The 23951-nt window shown below is 36.4% G+C and overlaps 1 protein-coding gene across 7 annotated transcripts in view; it reads left to right on the plus strand.

The window, feature by feature from the left end:
• The window catches only part of PCDH15 (protocadherin related 15), a 1681754-nt gene that overhangs the window by 1463236 nt on the left and 194567 nt on the right, over positions 1–23951 (plus strand). For all 7 annotated transcript variants that reach the window (XM_087432193.1, XM_087432194.1, XM_087432195.1 and 4 more), the window contains 2 exons: positions 19429–19734; positions 22394–22618. In XM_087432193.1, coding sequence (XP_087288319.1) covers positions 19429–19734; positions 22394–22618 — 531 coding nt within the window. The remainder of the gene's footprint in view (positions 1–19428; positions 19735–22393; positions 22619–23951) is intronic.

Consider the following 23951-nt stretch of genomic DNA (forward strand, 5'->3'; position numbering starts at 1 on the left):
CATTTATTTTCAAACTGAACTAGAAATAGATTTCCTTAAAGGACCCTAGCTGACTTGAAATAAAAGAAGGCAATAGAACAATAACATAAGGACCAAAATTCAGGAATAAACAATTCTTGATGTGCTTGCTCACTTAATTTTCATCTAAAAGGAAACTGTTATATCTTGTCTAATAAAAGGAAAAATACTAACTTTTAAGAAAAGACTACAAATAATCAATGACAGTTTTAATTTCTTCATGTGATTGGGTGGTTGGGGTGGGAATGATATGTAACTGCAAAAAGGAAATAGCTTCAGTTGAAATTTTTCCAAAAAATATTTATTAAGTGTCTACTACTATCAATGTGAAGAAGAGGCATGGTGCAGATATGAACCAGCCAGCCTGCTCTTAAAAAGCTCTTAATTTTACGGGGGCTATAAAAAAATGTAATAAGGCCTTTGGTAAAGCAACGTACAATGAGCTTCAGGAGCATAGGAATGAGGCTTTTAACTTGCTCCAATGCTTCTGAGAGAGGTGACAGGTAGGCTGAAGAATAATCAGGTTGGGAAGTAGGGGGAAGATTGCATGATAGAATAAAGCAGGCATGAGCCTGCATGGTTGGTTAGTTTGGCAAAATGCACTTAGATTCAGGGCTAGAACATGTTTGTCCATAGAAAAAAGATGACACTGAAGATGTTGGAGAAATAAAAGTAAGAAGAGGTGAGAAAACAAAACATAATTCCCATATATGACTTTCTGCCATCACACAAAATAGTATCTTACACACCACACCCACAGTGCAGAACTATAAAATGCAAAGCAATAGGGGAAAATATACGAAAATCTTAGAATGAGTCCTACTAGATTTTCCTATCCACTTCTAGTACTGTAAGGAGTATTTGAGAAAGGGAAAAGGAAATCTTGCTATAGATCTGTATAAAGACGTTAATGAACATGAAACATTATTTTGTTTTTTTGTTATGTGAATATGAACCTGACAGCAACTCTTTTCCTGGAGCATCAAAGTCCTAATCTCTGAGTGTTTACTGTTATATGACAAATGAATATGTAAAAATTTTTAGTGTAGGGCTACATGGCTTCTTCCTAATGCTTACTTTTTAGTTACCTGGAGTTAATTTACATTCTGTCATTGAAGGAACTGTAGGCTATATTGTAGCTGCTTAAACTGGCTTGCTTATATTTGATACTCTCTGTTCATTTGCGTTAAATATCACTCAACTCTAGGAAGATAGTTTATTTGCACTTGTTTCTGTCTCGTCTTTTTACTTCTCTTCTTTACTTCCATGCCTGCCCCAACTTCCCACTTCTCATATGTTGTACCTTCTCTTGCCAAACAATTCACAGATTCTTTTCTCTAATGGTGCCTCCTGTTATATAATAGATAGATGAGCTATGACTTTTAGGACTAATATTTAATTGCACTATGTACATAAATAACAATAGAAAGTGGTTTGTGCTAAGTGCAAGAGGGATCAGAAAGTTGGATGGAAAGAAGAGACTTCCCAGAAAACAGCTGAGAGAAACTGAAGATAGCTTTTGAAGAATTAGGTAGGATTTAAAAACAGAAGACTATCAGAGAAGGTGAGAGACAGCATGGTGCATTTCAAGGACAATGAGGGTGGTAAATTGTATTATTGTTTCCAATTTTTTTCTGTCTCTCACTGTGAGAGGATGGTCCTTCCCCACCATGACATCAGCCTTGGTCCTGTAAGATTTGTCTTGACTAGTGAAAGGGGAGTGTAGGTGATATATTCCACTTCCAAGCAGAAGCATTAAGAGCTGTGGCTTGGTTATCTCATCTCTTTTTTACCCTCATTCACATAAGCAGCGTGTTCCAATAGAGACAGCTCCCTGAGCCTCCTTCCTGGAGTAAAAACAATACAGAGTACAGCTGTGGGGAATTCACGATGGGTGCTGTGTGGGCGAGAAATAAACTTCAGTGATGGTAAAGCAGTGAGATTTTGGAGTTGTTCGAAAGCTGACTGATACGATAAATAAACTATTTTGACTAAAACGTAGAGTTGGCGTCAGAGAGTTAGTTGTGGTAGATAAATGCATAAAGATAGGTTAGAACAAGATCACGTAGAGCCTTGAATGTTAGGATGAAATTTATTGTGTAATTAGGAATAATTTCTTTGGCTGCTGTAGATTCAACCAAATATTCAAGTAAGGCACCTATTTCTTGATAAAAGGAACTCTTTTATTCAACATTTATTCAGCAAATATTCATTGAACGCTTATGAAGAATAGCCATTAGAAAGTCAGCTATAAACAATGCATTTTTTTTTGGTCCTCAAGTTGTGCCAACTATAGTATAGGAGACAAGCAGGTAAGCAGGCAGTTATGTTATAGAGCTAAATAAAAACAGAATGACAGGAAATCTCAGGGAAAGGACAGCTGTGTTTACTTGGGGGAGCCGGGGAAGGCATCCCAGAGAAATACCCAAGCCCTTAAATACAGTTTAATTGAGGTTTGCTCCGTGGTTGAGAAGGAAGAATTTAAGGATACTAAAAAAGACATAGCTTTGGAGAAAAATATGGGCAGCTGTCAGACCTTTTTTCTTGGGAAATACTATTTACTGATTTCTCTGGGTAGAATTTATCTTTTCAGATTTGGAAGGAAGACTTGCAGTAGTTATGACAAGTAAGGAAATATTTAGTGTGAAATACCTCTTAGACCCCTTTCAGCTCTCACTATAACAATTTTAGAGCCTCACAATTTATTACCAGGTATGATCACTCACCCACTGACATACACATTTGTTTCCCAATCCATGGTGAAATTACTTTAAAATGAAACTGGAAGTTCTCATCCCTTCTCTTCTGCTTTCAAAAGGAATAAATTTTTATTTCTCAGAAATATAACTGATTTTTTTTCAGGCCAGACATAGCAAACATTCCCAATGTGGCAATATCCGTAAAATCATCAGATGTACTTTTTCATAGAAATTCCTCTATCATGTGTCTAATATTACCTGAATTTACACATTAAAGGCCTTAAATCTTCATTGTTTGTTTCTTGTAATAACTAAAGAACTCTTTCCTTTCTGTTATTTATCAACTGATCATGTAAGTTTTCCTTATATTTTTATTCATTGCACTAAAAACAGTGTGGACAGGTTTGATGATCTTTCACATACGAATTCTTTAATTATTACAGACACCAAAATTCTCAGAAATTCTTGACAACACAAAATTAATAGAACCTAATAGACTCACTATACCAGGTTAAATGTGATCCTAAGGAAAATGAGATGTATAAATAAGCCAAATAAAAATAGGCTGATTTGTTCTACCAAAAAATATTCTTTAAGAACTTTAGGACAGAATAGAGTTTTGTTAATAGTTTCTAAGTAGATATCAAAAACCTCAATAACAATAAACATATCTATTTTTTATTGATTTATTAATATGACCCAAGCATGCTGCTAAGTGTGTTCAATCCTTATGGGGGAAGTGAGGCAAATACTCATTATTATCATCATTTTACAGATGAAGGGTAGAAACTTAGAGTGATTGACTCACGCAAGGCCATAGAGTTAATATGGGAAAGAACTGGGCTTCTAACCTACATCTTAAGCCCTTAAGAAATCCTTAGTGAATATATGGGTTTTCTAAATTCCTAGGAAATAATATTTGAAAGCACCAATATTTTATGAAAAACTATTCAGTCTGGTTATGTTTTTAGTGATTTGAGCTGAAGTACACTTGTTACCTCCTAGCCAGTAGGTCTATTTGCCGTTGTTCGATAATGAATATGAGGCATTTGTGTGGAGAGAGGAAACATTTACCAGCATCTTGAGTCAGTAAATTGCTTCTCTCCTTTTACACTGGTAATCACGGCCCTTGAAATAGCTTGGCTTCTTTAAAGAAATAAAGGCAACAACTATTTTATGTCCCTTTGAAGTTGGTAGATAACAGAAAAATGTATTCCCATTAGTAATGTCGTTAAGCATACAGTGTCCAACTTCTCCTTCTGACCTCCCTGTTCAACAACTTTTATGGTTCCCACCTTAAGGTGAGAAAGAGTGCACGGCCTCACAAATTGCCATAAAGGACAAGCACAAAGTAGAGCTAAGCTCCCTCTCAGCCTCACCCTGGGCTAATTAGGTGCTACATGGTAGTTCACACATTTCTAATAGCTGTATTTTGTTTTTGTCCTCTAAGTTCTTTGCATACAACTGATTTTTATGAGAATAAATAGAAATGATTTCATATCTAAATAATTAATCTGAATGGATATGAGTATAAAACAGATTTTAAATTGGAATTGATCATTTAGAAAATGCACAAGTAATCTACCCAGAAGACTTCTCACTGGAAGCAATGCAGATATCGCTCTCCTTTGATGTTTCATCCCAATCTATTCCACCCATACAGACATGCTTTTAGATCGCTAGAGAATTTGTAGCCCCCAGGGTAGGTATCCCAGTTGCGGGCTTCCACTTTTATTGATGGGAAAGAATGTATCCTAGACCACTCCAAAAAGATACTGAAGGAAAAAAAGATATGAATATAATGGGTAAGAAATATATTTTCCTGCTTCCTTTTCAAGTGATAGGCTATAAAATGGTGCTGAACAAATATTCCATAAAACTTTGTTCAATAAATGCCGTTGCGCATTGTCTGGTTTCTTTCTTAAGTAATTATTTGGTTGTCTTTAATATACTCTAATTTTGATTTTAATGATCAAGGTTTTCCAGAAGTCTTTTCAGCAAATATTCAAAGTTTCTTCCAGTGAGGTCTTTATTTGACTGCAGACTATCAGCAGGAAATTTCCCAGCAATATGCATTCACAAATAAGTAGCCACAAATCAGTCCCCATAGTAAGGTGTATATTACAAAATGTGTTAATTGTGGACAGATAATTATTAAGTTGCAGCTATTACTGTTTATCGCTTTGATGTAGTACAAGGGAAGAAGAGATGTGTGATTTTTCTTATTAACAATTTTAATTAACTTTTAATTGATTTCTTGGCAGATAAATGGTTTTATTATAACATCACACACTGAGCTCCTTGGCTAGATATTAAACATCAATGCAAACTTCTTGACAATACTGTTGATAATAAAGGATTTTATGTTTGGTTATCTTGTCTAACATCTACATACTCATCTATAATAGTAAATAAGTGAAACTACCTTGGATAGTCAACCCCTATCACTTAACTTACATGACCTTACTTATGCTCCTCAATTAATTAGGAAATAGAAAAGGAAGGAAATACTCCTGCATTTTACGAACATCCTAATTTTTCTTTGTCTCTATAAGATGTGTGTCTGAGTTACCTTAAAAATTTTAAGTATTTTCCTACAACATATTACAGTCTTTTATTCCATGAGCATCAAATACACTTCTTTTCATGGAAGCTAGGCTTTCAACGAATTAAGCTGTGGTAAATTGGGTCAAAATGTGTGTGTGTGTATGTGTACTTAACTTTGAACATATTATTTACATTTTATACTTAAGCTGACTTAAACAAAATTATAAAACCTTACTGATGAGGATGCCCCATCTAATGTTTATTTTCATTCTAAGGTTTATATTTCTAATGTTTTGTTGGTTTTTTTTTTTTTGTGAGGAAGATCAGCCCTGAGCTAACATCCGTCGCCAGTCCTCCTCCTTTTGCTGAGGAAGATTGGCCCTGGGCTAATGTCTGTGTCCATCTTCCTCTACTTTATATGGGATGCCGCCACAGCTTGGCTTGACAAGCGGTGCATCAGTGTGCAGCCAGGATCTGAATCTGCAAACCCCGGGCCTCTGAAGTGGAGCACAGGCACTTCACTGCTACGCCACCGGGCAGGCCTCTCAGTCCACCTTTTGAATATATGTTTGGATATTTTTTTTTTGGGTGAGGAAGATTTGCCCTGAGCTAACATCTGTTGCCAATCCTCTTCTTTTTGCTGAGGAAAATTAGCTCTGGGCTAACATCCATGCCCATCTTCCTCTACTTTATATGTGGGACGCCTGCCACAGCATGGCTTGATAAGCAGTATGTAGGTCCACACCTGGGATCCGAACCTGAGAACCCTGGGCTGCTGAAGCAGAGTGCATGAACTTAACCACTATGCCACTGGGCCAGCCCCTGTGTTTGGATATTTTCTCTCAACAAATCATCCCAATGAAAATAAAGATTGCTGTATATTTAAAAATTCCAATACATGACGAGTTGTGAGACATAGTCCTGTTCCAAAAGGATTTATGGTTGTGGAAAAAGAATGTAAACTAAAAGCAATACAAGGAAGCATTTGTCAAGTGTAAAATTCTGATTCATAAAGTAATATTTAAATGCTAGAAATTTTCCTAGAAGAGGTGGAATTGGAGTTGGGATTTGAATAATGGGTGGATGACTGGAATTTCGGAGGTGAATAAGAAATCACCATGGCAGAGTTTGGAAGAAAATGTCAAAAAGTTTATGCTAAGTCCTAGGGAAACGTAGAAAACTGATTAGATTTGAGCAGACAGTTTATACAGGAGAGTGAATAGTAAGAGAATGCTGAAAACATGGGCTGGAATTAAATCATGCATAGGAGTTTGAACTTCTTTCTATAGTTTGATCAACATGAAAGGAGACTCTCTATTACTTGGGATTTCTAAATCTGATGCATATGATATCACCCTTGAGAACTTTGCCTTGCTCATTAAAATATTAGTGAAACTTGAGAAGTTCTGAAGTAATGAAACATTTTAAATTTTCTTTAATCCGCATTTCCCAACTTTATTTATTTGAACACAGACCTCCTCTTCTCTCTCCACCTCCCCTCACTTTTTTCCCTTAGAAACTATACTAGCATCATAAGGGACATTAACTAATAGTCTATGGAATGTAGCACCTATACAGTGGTTGGTTTATCAGAGCCGTGACTAAAACCCAATATTTAATTCTCTCTCTGTGGCCTTTTCTATCAATTTAAGACATTTTAAAAAACAATCTCTCATTAGCCCTGTTGAAAGCATATACTTTTCTGATTATCTTTTCTCTACCATTTATTGTAGACCCTTTAAGGTCCCCGATATGGATGAGAGTAGGCACCATTGGTTCTATGAACCTAAGATAATCATTTTCAAGTGATGTGTCGTGGAAAACAAAAAGAACAAAGTGGAAATACTGTGTGAAAAATATCATGGACAGACTGTTAAAAGGAGGCCTTGATCCTGACATTGCTCAGCGAATTATAGCAGTATTTAATATACTATATGTCTCTCAAGATATTAGTATTCTGCTAAACAAACAGCAATGAAAATCTACGATTAAATTCATTTGGAAATTGTGGTATAAAATACCACTGGGGTTTGAGGTTATCAATAACTAACATCCTATACCTTGCCCAGGTTCAAAACCAATTCAGAGACAGACACAGGATTCTGGCAGATGGGTGAAACTGATAGTGGAAGGAAAGAGGCTTAGTGTGAGAGCCATATGGGTTGTATAATGCTGCACTCCACAATAAAACTCACCCACTCACACAGCTGTTCCTCTAGGGGTGAGACTGGAATTGTTGCTCCCACCCTTAGGGGAAGAGCTTTTATAGCAAAACAAGCAAACCGTGGGACATCCTTATAAAAGAGGCAGGTGTTTACCCAATTCCTTCTACCAAATTCACCACTCATGAGTGAGTGAGAGAGCAGAGACAGGACAGTTGTCTTGCTAAAATGTCCTTCCTCTTCAAAAGGAAGCATGGGGGAGGAAGTTCCCATTCAATAACCCTAAGCAAAGAGGATTTTTTGGGGGCCCGGCCCCATGGCCAAGTAGTTCAAGTTCCATGCACTCCACTTCGGCGGCCCAGGTTCATGGGTTCAGATCCTGGGCATGGACCTACTCCACCCAACAGCCATGCTATGGCGGTGTCCCACATACAAAATAGAGGAATATTGGCACAGGTGTGAGCTCAGGGCCAATCTTCCTCAGCAATAAATAAATAAATAGGATTTTTTAACACAGCACTTCTCTGTGCTAATGTGTACATTGGGAAGTTCCCAAAGGAAAATATAGTTAATGTGGCAGTTTGGGAAATACCAATATGGTGCAAGCATTATAGGTGGTTCATTCTGAAATTGAGATTTGTTTTCATATCTCACTCTCTTGTTAGAGCAAGTGTCCTAACAATCCTCTAGCCCAGCAGTTTGCAAACATGGGTTGTTATAATCAAATGTAAACTCTGCCCCAAGTCATTTGTTACCACTATAGGTACTACATTTGCATTGTTTTGATATGAGTTGTTAGGTTATATCTATAATAATGCCCATTCACTTACATTTGTATATATTCTAATCAGTGGAACAGAAAATGAAATTGCAACTAGATTACAAAGAATTATGCAATAGCTATAGTCTATCTTGTTCATCTTATAATTGATGATCTGTGTCGTGTTTGTGAATTTCATCTCTGACATGTATAATGGTAGGAAAGGAGATTCAAAACTGCTATTCTACTTCACGTATTTTATTTTATATTTGAGATATCTGAGATCTCGAGAGAAGAAGTGACATACCAAAGTTAATGACATCAAAAATATAGATACTAGAAACACTGAGACTAATCAGCACTTCTATAATGTAGCAATCTCTTTTTATATATTAAGGTCATTTGCCGCCTTAACCTACATAGTCCCTTTTCATCATTCTACAGAATATTAAAAGTACACAAATATTTACTTGTTATCATACTCTTGTTTAGGTCATGACAAAATACCACTATGTACTTTTAAAAAATGTCATTTTTCAGCATAGACCTGGAAGCAGTAGTTTCACCAAGATGATCAGAGTCCTAGATGCAATTCTAATAATTTCACAGTGTTTATTTAGAGATTTTTAACCAAAATCACAGAGGATGACAAAGCAAGAGATATAAACCAGAATAAACGTAAGTAATAGATATATAATGAATAAAATAACTTTAAGAATTCTATAGATAGTACATAGCAGTAATAATATATTCACTTACATATGTTAATATATGTAATTCATTTATGTATTTAAATATTTAATGTGGGGGCCTGCCCGGTGACGTAGCGGTTAAGTGCGTGTGCTCCGCTGTGGTGACCCGGAGTTCGCAGGTTCGGATTCCAAGCGCGCACTGACGCACCGCTTGTTACGGGTGTTACGCATGCTGTGGCGGTGTCCCGTATAAAGTAGAGGAAGATGGGCACAGATGTTAGCCCAGGGCCAGTCTTCCTCAGCAAAAAAGAGGAGGATTGGCATTGGATGTTAGCTCAGGGCTAGTCCTCTTCACACACACACAAAAATATTTAATGCATGCCTACTATGTGCCAGACACTATACTGGACACTGAGCATTCAGTCAAAAAAAAAAAAAAGACCATACTCTCATGGCTTACATTGTAAAAAGGGAGTCAAGTGTTAAACAAATAATCACACTGATAAATATATAATTAAAATGTATTAAAAGTGGTAGAAATGTCAGGTATATGAAGCCGTTGGCATGTATAACAGGAGGATCTAATTTACATTTCAGGAGTCAGAGAAGACTGCTTTGACAAAGTGATGTTTAAATTGACACTTGAAAGATGAGTGGGTATTAGCCTGGTGAATAATAGCAGAAACCCTCCAGGCAGAGGCTTTGGGGGAAGTTTGGAGGTTGGAGAGGTTTGCAATATTCTGGAACACGGTGAAAGCAGAAATTAATGTAGAACCTCTTGGCTGTGTTAAAGGTTTGAATATTGCCCAAGGCAATGGAAATCATTGAAGGATGTTAAGCAGAGGACTGATGTCATGACTTTCTCTTTTATAAAAGATCTCTCTGAAGAGGAATGACTGAAAGAAAATAATCAAGAAGTAATTTAGTACCTAAGCCACAGTTGATGGTGGCTCAGATCAAGGTGGTTGGGACTGAGATATTGTATACAGGTGGAAGCACCACATTATGTATAGATAGAAATTTTTCTGCAGATGCCATTATATCTTGAACCTTGTTACTTAATACATCACATATCTCACAGCCCTGAACTGAGCCTCAGACATAGTATTAAATAAGCTTTTCTCAAATTATTGAATGAATGAATAACTGAGAGGACAATAGAAAGATCTCTTGGAAATACCTTTTTTTATTTCTTATCTAATCTATTAGGTTGATAGAAGGGCCATCTGCTGAAAGAAGGAAGGCTGGAGGTGAAAATGATTTGGACACAGAAGTAATCAAGAGTTCAGTCAGGGGCATGTTAAGCTTCTGATGCTGTGGTAGACAGAATAATAGCCCCTCAAATATATCCCACCTGTGAATATGTTACCTTACATGGCAAAAGGACCTTTGTAGATGTGATTAAGGTTAAGGACTTTGAGAAGGGAAGATTAGCCTGGATTGTATAGGTGGGCCCAATGTAATCATATAAGTCCTTGAAAGTAGGAGAGGATGGCAGAAGGGTGGGTCAGAGAAATGAAATGGAAGAAGAAAGAGGACAGACTCAACAAGTGTGAGAGGGACTTGACCCACTATCACTGGCTTTGAAGATGGAGGAAATATGCCATGAGCCAAGGAATGTGGGTGTCCTCTAGAAGCTGGGAATGGTCCTCACATGACACCCAAAAAGGAGGTGGAGATCTTAATCCTACAACCTCAAGGAACTGAATTTTGTCAACAACTCAAATGAACAAGAAAATGAATCTTCTCCTATAGTCTCCAGAAAGGAACACCGGCCTGCCTAAAACCTTGGTTTTATTCTGGTGAGACCTGTTTTGAACTCTGACCTACAGAGCTATAAGTTAATAGACCTGTGTTCTGTAAACTGCTGAATTGGTTGCTATGGCAGCAGTAGAAAACTAATATGGATATGTATGAGGCATCCTAGTAGAAATATCAGTTAAGCAGCTGGAAATGTATAGAACAATACATACACAACATCTACACACACACGCACAGGCACACGCATACACACACACACAGCCATATTAGTCAAATTGAATCATTCTATCAAAATAAATCTTCCACTATATAGATGAATAAAAACATAACTTGAAGAAAAATCATTTAAATTACTGATTACATAAATGATTGATTTTGTAATCTTAAGAATTCCCACAGACAGAAAAGTAACTGAAATTTATGACTGTTGGTGTTATGAAATAAAACCTATTTGTATCATATTATTTGATTATATTTTTCTATTTACTTAATCAGTGATTTCAGACCAAAAAAATAAGTTTTTTTCTTTTTCAGGGGAGAGGGCAGTGTTGATGTTTGTTTTTTTCTACTAAGATGACTATCTTGGCTCATTTGTCAGTAAATTTATAAGGCAAATTCTAGGCAAAATGTAAAAGAAGAAGAAAATATGTCTAGGAAACTCTTCAACTCTTTTTACAGTATGTTTTTCCCTTTCAGGTATTCCTGCAATTCCTTTTCTATCTTTTCTCAGGTTTAAGCCTGGAGAGGTAATAACCTCCCAGGGGCATTTGTGTTTTGATGAGTCAAAGGGACAAATGATGCTGGAATGTCTGGCATTATGACATAGAGAAGGATCACAGTTACAAACTTGACTTTCACATCTTGGACTTTATCATTTCAAGCAAGACACAAGCGTTCAACAGCCCCACTCCACATGCTTCACCAGTGTTTGTAAAGCTGGATATACGCCTGTGTATGCGCTGTTAAAATACATCATATTGCATTCCAGGCTTTGTGGATATTAAGTGATTATCATATCCCTGGCTTATAATGCAGCCAGGTATCTTGTTTTCCTTAGTGACAGTTTAGGGTATAAACATATAGCATGTTATGGCTTCTAAGATTTATTCCAGTTTCTTTGAAGAACAATAACATAGAACTATTAACACAAAATGCACAGTGTTTGATAGTGAGAGGTCATAATTTATATTACAATTAACTGAGTTCTAGATAAGATTAATTCTCATAACACACCATTAGAACAATATTCAATCAAAATTTACATTTTATTTGATGCAAAGTGATTTTATAAGACAAAATTTTCAGGTGTTATGTTATTATTATAACATCAACAATTACCGATTATCTTGTGGAGACTGTATTCTAATATTAAAGAAGAGCCCTTTGCAGGTGCTTTACAGTGACTGTGCTTTTACTCCCATTTGGGTTTTGGAGCAGATTTAGTTTTAAATCTCAGTTCCAGGCATTAATTTATTCTAACACATGTTAATTCCACAAACAGTTATTAAGGAGTTTTACATGTGAATCATTGTACTAAGAACTGGAGCATTGAGATTTTTATTTCTTGTTTAACTCTAAGCAAGAAAATTAAATTCCATAAACCAGAGGATTGCTGGGAAGATGGCAGCATAGGAGGACTCTGAACTCACCTCCTCCCATGGACACAACAAATTTATAACTATCCTTGGAAGAATTACCCCTGAGAGAGAACTGGAAACTGGGTAAAAAGAGCCCCCACAACAAGGGACAGCACTGACTGAACTGGAAGAAGCAGAAATACCCTTCTGGAGAGGAAAAAACCACATTCTAGTTACAGTGCTTCATGACCAAGAGCAATCTTAAGCCACATAGGGGATCTGCCCCACCTTCCAACACCTGAAACAATTGTGTTCTGCCATGCCTGGGGCCAGCTCCACCCAGCTGCACACCTGAGAGAGATGACAACAGCTCACAGGCTGGAGGTCTACAGCAACTGTGAGCTCCTGAGCCTAGAAACAAACCATGCTGGGGGCCTACTCACCTAAAAGCAAAAGGGCAGGAGGTGTATCCTACTAGACCTAGCAGCCAACTGTGCTGGGGCTCCCCCCACCCTATAAAATGACTAAAAGGACTATAACAGCCACACACAGCTGAGCCTGACAACCAGCTGGCCAGGGGGACAGCCTAGCCTCCCCATGCAACCCAGCCACAACAGAAGGACACATGTAGCCCACACAGGGGACTCTCCTAGAACATTTGGGACTGGTGACTAGAGAGAAGCACATTTTTGGGCCACATAAGGCATCTTTTATTTAAGGCCACTTCTCCAAGATTGGGAGATATAGCTGATCTACCTAATACATAGATACAGAAATAGGCGGAATGAGGAGACAAAGGACTATGTTCCAAATAAGGGAACAGGACAAATCCTCAGAAAAAGAACCAAATGAAAGAGAGATAAACAATCTACCTGATAAAGAGTACAAACTAATAATCATAAGGATGCTCACTGATCTTGGAAGAAGAATAGATGAACACAGTGAAAACTTCAACAAAGAATTGGAAAATATAAAACAGAACCAATCAGAAATAAAGAATACAATAATGGCAATGAAAAAAATCACTAGAAGGAATCAATAGCAGAGTAGATGCTACAGAAGAACGAATCAATGAGCTGGACGAAAGATAAGAGGAAATCACCCAAGCTGAACAGATGAAAAAAAAGAATTAAAAAGAACTAGGACAGTCTAAGGGATCTCTGGGACAACTTCAAGCACACTAACACCCATATTATAGGTGTCCAGAAGGAGAGAGAGAGACAAAGGGGCAGAGAATCTATTTGGAGAAATAATAGCTTTCCTAAGGAAAGGACCTAGGAAAGAAACAGAATTCCAGATACAGGAAGCACAGAGAACACCAAACCAGATGAACCCAAAGAGGCCCACACCAAGACACATTATAATTAAAATGTCAAGAATTAAAGGTAAAGAGAGAATCCTAAAAGCTGTAAGAGAAAGGCAACAAGTTACATACAAAGGAAACCCCATAAGGCTATTAGCTGACTTCTCAGCAGAAACCTTACAGGCTAGAAGGGAGTGGCACAATATATTTAAAGTGCTGAAAGGAAAAAACCTACAGCCAAGAATACTCTACCCTCAAGGTTCTCATTCAAAATGGGAAGAGAGATAAAGAGTTTTCCAGACAAGCAAAAACTAAAGGAGTTTATCACCAATAAACCAGACTTACAAGAAATGTTAAAGGGACTTACTTAAGTGGAAAAGATTACAAATACTAATTAAAAAATTATAAAAAAAAAAAAAAACAAATGCTGGTAAAGGCAATATACAGTAAATGTAACAGATCAACCACCTATGAAGATTATGTGAAGGTCAAAAGACAAAAGTACTAAAATTGTCTATTTCCGTGATAAGAGGTTAATGGATACACACACACACAAAAGAGGTTAAATATGATATCAAAAACTTAAAATGTGGCGGGAGGGGAGTAAAAGAGTAGAGCTTTTAGCAGTAGGTCAAACTTAAGAGATGAGCAATTTAATATAGATTGCTATTACATAGCTTATTATATATATAATCCTCATGATAATCACAACCAGAAACCTATAATGAATACACAAAAAAGTTAAGAGAAAGAAACCCAAACATAATACTAAAGAAAACCATCAAATCACAAGGGAAGAGAGCAAGAGAAGACGAAAGGTACAGAGAAGAACTACTAAAATACCCAGCAAGAAGTAACAAAATGGAATTAAGTACATATTTATCAATAGCTACTTTAAATGTCAATGGACTAAATGATCCAATCAAAAGACATAAAGTAGCTGATTGGATAAAAAAACAAGACCCATATATATACTGCATATAAGAGACACATTTCAGACCTAAAGACATTCACAAACCTGAAAGTGCAGGGATGGAGAAAGACACTCCATGCAAATGGCAATGAAAAGAAAGCTGGGGTAGCAATACTTATATCAGACAAAATAGACTTTAAAACAAAAACTGTAACAAGAGACAATGAAGGGGAACATGTAATGATAAAGGGAGAAATCCAACAAAAGGGTATAACACTTGTAAATATCTATGCACTCAACAGAGGAACAACTAAATATATAAAGCAATTATTAATAGAGTTAGTAAGAGAAATAGACAGGAACACAACAATAGTAGGGGACTTTAACACTGCACTTACATTGATGGATAGATAATCCAAACAGAAGATCAGTAAGAAAACATTGGCCTTAAATGACACATGAGACTAGATAGACTTAGTAGATACATACAGAATATTCTGTCCAAAAACCACAGAATATACATTCTTTTCAAAGGCACATGGAGCATTTTCCAGGATAGATCACATATTACGGCACAAAACAAGTCTCAATAAATTTAAGAAGATTGAAATAACCCAAGCATCTTTTTTGACCACAATGGTATGAAACTAGAAATCAATTACAAGAAGAAAATGGGAAAAGCCACAAATATGTGGACATTAAACAAAATGCTACTGAAAAACTATTGGGTCAACAAAGAAATCAAAGGAGAAATAAAAAAAACCTGGAGACAAGTGACAATGAAAATATGACATGCCAAAATTTGTGGGATACAGCAAAACTGGCTGTTAACAGGGAAGTTCATAGCAATACAGGCCTACCTCAACAAACAAGAAAAATCTCAAATAAACAATCTAACAGTCTACCTACAGGAATTAGAAAAAGAAGAACAAACGAAGCCCCAAATCAGTAGAAGGAAGGAAATAATAAAAATCAAAGCAGAAATAAGACTAACAAAACAAAAGAAAAATCAATTAAACTAGGAGCTGGTTCTTTGAGAACATGAACAAAATTGACAAACCTTTAGCTAGACTCACCAAGAAAAAAAGAGAAGGCTCAAATAAAATCATAAATGAAAGAGGAGAAATTACAATGGACATCTCAGAAATACAAAGGATTATAAGAGAATACTACAAAATGCTATACGCCAACAAATTGTGTAGTCTAGAACAAATGGATGAATTCTTAGAATCATGCAACCTTTCAAAACTGAATCAAGAAGAAATAGAGAGTTTGAATAGACCAACCAGTAAGGAGATCAAAACAGTAATGAAAAACCTCCCTCAAAATAAAAGTCGAGGACCAGAGGTCTTCCCTGGTGAATTCTACCAGCATTCAAAGAAGACTTAATACGTATCCTTCTCAAACTCTTCCAAAAAATTGAAGAGGAGGGGAAGCTTCCTAACTCATTCTACAAAGCCAACATTACCCTAATACCAAAACCAGACAAGGATAACACCAAAAAAGAAAATGACAGCCCAATATCACTGATGAACATCGATGCAAAAATCCTCAACAAAATACTAGCAAATTGCATACAACACATTAAAGAGATCATACATCATGATCAAGTGGGATTTATTCCAGGGAGGCAGGGATGGTTCAACATCCACAAATCAATCAATGTGATACACCACATTAACAAAATGAAGAATAAAAATCACATGGCCATCTCAATAGATGCAGAGAAAGCATTTGACAAGATACAGCATCCATTTATGATAAAAACTCTGAATAAAATGGGTATAGAAAAAAAGTACCTCAACATAATAAAGGCCATATGTGACAAACCCACAGCTAATATCATCCTCAATGGAGAAAAACTGAAAGCTATCACTCTAAGAACAGGAATCAGACAAGGAGGCCCACTCTCACCACTCCTATTTAACATACTACTGGAAGTCCTAGCTGGAGCAATCAGGCAAGGAAAAAAAATAAAATGCATCCAAATTGGAAAGGAAGGCGTGAAACTGTCACTATTTGCAGATGACATGATTTTATATATAGAAAACCCTAAGGAATCCACCAAAAAACTTTTAGAAGTAATAACGAGTATGGTAAAGTCGCAGGATACAAATTCAACATACAAAAATCATTTGCATTTCTATACACTAACAATGAAGTAGCAGAAAGAGAAATTAAGAATACCATCCCATTTACAATTGCAACAAAAAGAATAAAATACCCAGAAATAAACTTAACCAAAGAGGTGAAAGATCAGTACACTGAAAACTATAAAACATTGCTGAAAGAAATTGAAGAAGACACAAAGAAATGGAAAGATATTCTGTGCTCTTGGATTGGAAGAATTAACATAGTTAAGACGTACATACTTCCTAAAGCAATCTATAGATTCAATGAAATCCTTATCAAAGTTCCAGCAATACTTTTAACAGAAATAGAATAAAGAATCCTAAAATTTATATGGAACAACAAAACACCACAAATAGCCAAAGGAATCCTGAGAGAAAAGAATAAAGCTGGAGGTATCACACTCCTTGATGTCAAAATAGACTACAAAGCTATAGTAACCAAAACCGCATGGTACTGGCACAAAAACAGACACACAGATCAAGGGAATAGAATTGAGAGCCCAGAAATAAACCCACACATCTATGGACAGCTAATTTTTGAGACAGGAGCCAAGAACATACAATGGAAAAAGGAAAGTCTCTTCAACAAATGGTGTTGGGAAAACTGGACAGCTACGTGCAAAAAAATGAAAGTAGACCATTATCTTGCACCATACACAAAAATTAACTCAAAATGGATTAAAGACTTGAATGTAAGACCTGAAACCATGAAACTTCTAGAAGAAAACATAGACAGTATGTTCTTCGACATCCATCTTAGCAGCATATTTTCTATTTTGTTTTATTTTATTTATTTTTTTAAATTTTATTTATTTTTTTGTTTCCCCCAAAGCCCCAGTAGATAGTTGTATGGCATAGTTGCACATCGTTCTAGTTGCTGTATGTGGGACACGGCCTCAGCATGGCCGGAGAAGCGGTGCGTCGGTGCACGCCCGGGATCCGAACCCGGGCCGCCAGCAGCGGAGCGCGCACACTTAACCGCTAAGCCACGGGGCCGGCCCAGCAGCATATTTTCAAATACCGTGTCTGACAAGGCAAGGGAAATAAAAGAAAAAATAAACAAATGAGACTACATCTAACTAAAAACCTTCTGCACAACAAAGGAAACTATCAACAATATGAAAAGACAACCTAACAATTGAGAGAAGATATTTGCAAACCATATATCTGATAAGGGGTTAATATCCAAAATATATAAAGAACTCATACATCTCAACAACAAAAAAACAAACAACCCAATTAAAAAATAGGCAAAAGATCTGAACAGACTTTTTTCTAAAGAAGATGTACAGATGGCCAACAGACATGAAAAGAAGTTCAACATCATTAATTATAAGGGAAAATGCAAATTAAAACTACAGTGAGATGTCACCTCATGCCCATCAGAATGGCTGTAATTAACAAGATAAAAAATAACAAGTGTTGGAGAGGATGTAGAGAAAAGGGAACTCGCATACACTGCTGGTGGAAATGTAAACTGGTGCAACCACTATGGAAACGGTATGGAGATTCCTCAAAAAATGAAGAATAGGGGCCAGCCCAGTGACGTAGTGGTTAAGTTCGTGTGCTCTGCTTTGACGGCCCAGGGTTCACAGGTTCAGATCCCAGGCACAGACCTGCACACTGCTCATCAAACCATACTGTGGCAGCATTGCACATAGAAAATAGAAGATTGGCACAGATGTTAGCTCAGAGACGATCTTCCTCAAGCAAAAAGAGGAAGACTGACAACAGATGTTAGCTCAGGTACAATCTTCCTCACACACACAAAAAATATATCAAGAACAGAACTACCATATGATTCAGCTATTCCACTGCTGGATATTTATTCAAAGAACATGAAAGCACGAATGCGTAAAGGTACATGCACCCCTGTGTTCACTGCAGCATTATTCACAATAGCCAAGACATGGAAGCGACCTAGGTAAAGAAGATATGGTATATATACACAATGGAATACTACTCAGCTATAAAAAAAGATGAAATCTTTCCATTTGTGACAACATGGATGGCCCTTGAGGGTATTATGCTAAGTGAAATAAGTCAGACAGAGAGAGTCAAATACTGTATAATCAGCAACAACAAACAAACACATAGATACAGAGATTGGATTGGTGGTTACCAGAGAGGAAGAGGGAAGGGAGGAGGGTGAAAGGGGTGACTGGGCACATGTGAGTGGTGATCGATGGTAATTAGTCTTTCGGTGGTGAACATGATGTACACAGAAATCAAAATATAGTGATGTACACCTGAAATTTATATAATGTTATAAACCAATGTTACCTCAATAAAAATAATTAATTAATTAATTAATTAAATTTTTAAAAATTCCATAAGCCACAATTTTCTCATTTGTAAAATGGGACCAATTATATTTATTCATAAGAACATTGTGAGGATTAAATTAGGTAATATATATAAAGTGCTTGAATTAAAAAAACTATAGAATCTTAAGTTGTCACTTAGTAGGTTATGTTAAATTAATTAAAAACTAAATGTGTTTTTTAATTTTAGAATTCAAAATCTGTTAAAGAAATGATAATACAGGAATAATTCAATATTTTTTAATATAAGTTTTCTGCCATAATGTGATATTGTTATTGCTAATGATATTGTCAATTTATAAGTTATGCTCATTTTGAATGAAGAGTATTAAACTATAGTATTTTTTTCACGTTTTAGAGTTTTGCAATACATTGTCATTATCTTTTTAATTTTCTCCCTAGAGAACAAAGAATATTCAGTCAGAAATACGCCATAATTCATTAACTATTCCCTTCCGGCAGGACAACATAACAAACTGTAACAAGAAAAAAGCATGACAAATGTACTTCATGAATTCCTTTGTTTTAAATTTCATTTAGGCAACAGACCCTGATGCTGGAATAAACGGCCAAGTACACTACAGTTTGGGTAACTTCCATAATCTTTTTCGCATCACATCCAATGGGAGCATTTACACAGCAGTGAAGCTGAACAGAGAAGTCAGGGACTACTATGAACTTGTTGTTGTGGCAACAGATGGAGCGGTACACCCTCGCCATTCAACTCTCACACTGGCCATCAAGGTTTTGGATATTGATGATAACAGCCCTGTGTTCACCAATTCAACATACACTATCGTCGTTGAAGAGAATCTGCCAGCTGGGACCACCTTCCTTCACATAGAGGTGTGTGGAAGAAGCGTAAATTTCATGAATTCTATGTTATAAGATTAGACTTAGAATAGGGTTGCCAGACAGCAAATAAAAACACAACACACCCAGTTCAATTTCAATTTCAGATAAACAATGAGTGAATTTTTAATATAAGTATCTCTCAAATACTGTTTTATATTTTATCTGACAACCCGACTTTAGAGATATACCAAAAATAAACAGGAGAAAAGGTGCACTTGTAGGAAATTAAATAACACTACTTAGATTTTTTTTTAATTTTCAAAAGTAATGCTATATTTTCATTGTAACAATTGACAATGCAGTAGTTATAAACAGAAAGTCAATAATCTCTCACCTCATACCTCCAAAGTAAATTTTTATGTGTATTCTGTCACATTTATCTTTTTGCTCACACAAAGATCAAATAAATATTTACATATATTTAAATATGTATGTATGTGGGTGTGTGCAAATATACATACATATGTGATATATATGCATATACACTTACATATGTATAGATTTTCCCTATATTTTACAAAAATAGGATATTGCTGTACCCATTATTTTGTAATATTTTTTTCACTTTCAGTACACAACTGGCATTCTTCTGTAGGTCTAACTCTCCTTTTTAATAGTATTTCTATATCCAAGCCTCTTTGTTCACTTCTCAACTGCAATATTACCAGTAACTCTGGACATTCTGATTCATTAAGTTAGGTTGGCTCAGAAATCTACATTGTAAGCAATCATTCCTTTAATTCTGACACAAGTGGTCTATGAAGTATATTTTGGAAAAAGAAAATTCAATTCTCCCTCAACCCGCAATCCAAAAAATCCTGAATTTTTTTAGCATGTATTTCAACAACTTGTATTTCTTCCATAATTCAACTCAATAAATATTTATTTATTAATAAATCTGAAAAAGGTAGATTCTGATCAGACCATTATTTGGAGAGGGCCATTATTTCTTCATTTATTCTTCTATTTATCTGTTCATTCATTCATTCAACAAGCATATTTTCAGTGTTTATTGTATGCTATGTCCTCTGCTAGACTTTGGGGATCCAAACTTGAACAAGATTCCTGCCTTTATGAAGTTTTCCATCTGGAGTGGCAAACAGGCAAGTAAACTGGTAATTAAAACAGAGATCCTCAATGCAAGCGGCCTGGGAGATCACAGGTGGAGCTCTTAACCTAATCTGGAGAACAAAGAAAATGTTTCCCGGAGAAAGTTGCTTTCTTTCTTTTTTTTTTTCTGTGAGGAAGACCAGCCCTGAGCTAACATCTATTGCCAATTCTCCTCCTTTTTTTTCCCTTTTTCTCCCCAAAGCTCCAGTAGATATTTGTATGTCATAGTTGCACATCCTTCTAGTTGCTGTATGTGGGACACGGCCTCAGCATGGCTGGACAAGCAATGCATCGGTGTGCACCCAGGATCCGAACCCAGGCCGCCAGTAGCGGAGCGCGTGCACTTAACCACTAAGCCACGGGGCCGGCCCCAAAAGTTGCTTTCTAAATTGTGAACGGAGGGCAAGTAAGGGTTAGTCAAGCAAAGAGGAAGAAAGATTATTCAAGGCAGTGGAAACAACCTGCTCAAAATCCTGGAAAAGAGGGCGAGTGGGGACTCAAGGGCTGGAAAATAGATTGTCCTTTCTCACCATATTAAGGAGATTGGAGCTGATACAAAATGGAATGGAATACAGGATTCTAGCCAGGAAAGTGACATAATAAGATCTATACTTTGACAAAATCTTTCTACTTGTGATGTGGATAATTGATTGGAGGGAGCCAAGACTAAAATTCACATAGGAGGTGTTTGCATTTCTGCATGCACATTAACAAACCCTGATCTTCCCCATTCTATTCTTGCACCATTCCGTGTCTGCTGCCAGAGTTGCCTTTGCCAATCTGTACTGCTCAATGAAATAGTCATCCTACAAGACTTGTATAAAACCTGTCCTTCAGCTAGATGATGTCACTCCCAATTCTGAACACTTTTCAGCTGACATACCACTTTTTTCCCTTCTATTTTGGTATTTGTGTCATATTTCTTCTTTGAGTCAGTAACCCGGAGGACAAAAATTGTGTCTAGATTCATCTTGTGCATCTCTACAGTACCTCGTGCATGATATCTACTCAATAAATATTAGTTAAATGAAGGGAGTTACCATAGAGTGATCTCTAGAAATCTATTATAACGTTCTTGTGAGAAGAAATTATTACTTATATGTCCTTAGTTTTCTTATAGTCCTTTAATAATCTATTGTGTTTATGGAAAGCACTCAATAAAATTTATTTTATTTTAAAATATTTTTCAAGGTTATACAATAGGCAGGAAATAATAAGCAATCATTTATGACGACATTTATTTTCTTTACTGTGGTATGATTCTTTTTACTAGTGATTTTTCAGGTAAAATAAATATAGTAATAAGATCAACAACAACAAAACCTCATGGGTCTCTGCTTCTGTCCTGTTTCTCTTTCTCTCTCTCCTCCTCCCTCTCTCAGGTAAAGTACTTAATAAAAGTGCTTTTCTCTGAAACATGTCTTCTGGTCATCATTAAATTCAGGCTGTCCTAGGCACTGACACATGACTTCTATCAATCCCGCGTTCCTCCAGTTTGGAGACACCTGATATAACCCTTCTTCTGCTTAACTTGTTACAGGCCAAAGATGTTGACCTCGGAGCAAATGTGTCTTATCGGATAAGAAGCCCAGAAGTGAAGCACTTTTTTGCACTACATCCATTTACAGGAGAGCTCTCCCTTTTAAGGAGTTTGGACTATGAGTCATTTCCAGACCAGGAAGCAAGTATCACTTTTCTAGTGGAGGCCTTTGATATTTATGGAACAATGCCACCTGGTATTGCTACTGTCACAGTAATAGTAAAGGTAAGGAATATAGATGACTTCTGGTGGCCTACTTTGCTCTCTACTTGTAGCTTATGTTTTTTATGCTATACCTATAGTATTTGGGGGCAGCAATTCATAATAACACAATGGTACCAAACCCAAAACATAGATTTTTGAATGTGAAGTATTTAGAAGACTTGCTTGAGAAATAACTATGTCATTTAACTATAAAAGGTAAATTTGGAAGAAGCACTAAATAAGAATTCGAACCCTGTGGCTGCCTGTCTGCCATTAGCTCTGTGATTTCAATCAAGTCATAATTGCTCCAGACTACAGTGTGTTCCAGATTCCACAGCACCATGGATAATAACTTCATCCAAACCTTTCAATTTAAAAAAGAAAAAAACGACTCAGAAAGATTGAGTTCTAAGGCCCCAGAACTAATTAGTTGAGTTTAGTTTGGAACTCAAGATTCTGGAATGAAATAAGCTTTGGAGTCAGATGGAATTGAGGATAAGTTCTGGCTCAAGTATTTTCAAGTTCTGTGATCTTGGGGACTTTATTATTTCAAGTTCTGGGACCCTGGGGACTTTATTAACCTCTCTAGATTTGCTATCCCATTCATTATAATACCTTGTGCCAAATGATTGCCTGGAAGCGCATGGCATCTTCAACCTTTTGGGTTTCTAGTGATTTTTAAAGTACATCTTTAAAAGAAGACACTAGGAAAGATTCATCGGTTCTCAAATACTAGTGTATATAAAGGTCACCTGAACCACATACTAAACTTGCAGATTCAAGGAGCACCTTTCCCACGGGAAAGCATCATAAATGCATTTCTGCCTAGAATTAGAGAAAGTTAGGCTCTGGGGATGACTCCACTTCTTGAAAGCTGCTTTCAATAGAGGGCTATATATACACAAGGTTATAAGATACACGAGGTGTTAGGCAACTTTTCTACAATGCTCATTTTTATAGGGCACTGCAATGTGTAAATGATGGAATAAGAAATCATCACTTTTCTTGAGTTTTTGTTTGATTATTTAACTGATAAATAACTAATATATGCTATTAGTTTTCTCAGACAATAAAATATTGATATAAAACATAGAAGATTGTTAAAGATTTCACCAATATGTAATTAACATAATTGTATTTATCGTGTAGGTAAATGCTCTAATGCTATTGACTGTAAGATCTTTGGGTCTGTTTGTTTGTTTGTTTTTAGATAATCCTGCAATCAGAGTGGGACACAGGGATTATTCCACTGACTTCTCTCTGCAGTTGACCTAGGCTTATCTGCCAGTGTACATAAGATTCCATTTTTTCCCTGGGGTCCTGCTGTCTTCTCTAAACTACCTTGAAAAGGGGA

Source organism: Ceratotherium simum, chromosome 6 (genome assembly GCF_057802395.1).
Source record: "Ceratotherium simum simum isolate JZ-2026a chromosome 6, ASM5780239v1, whole genome shotgun sequence".
Classification (NCBI taxonomy): Eukaryota; Metazoa; Chordata; class Mammalia; order Perissodactyla; family Rhinocerotidae; genus Ceratotherium; species Ceratotherium simum.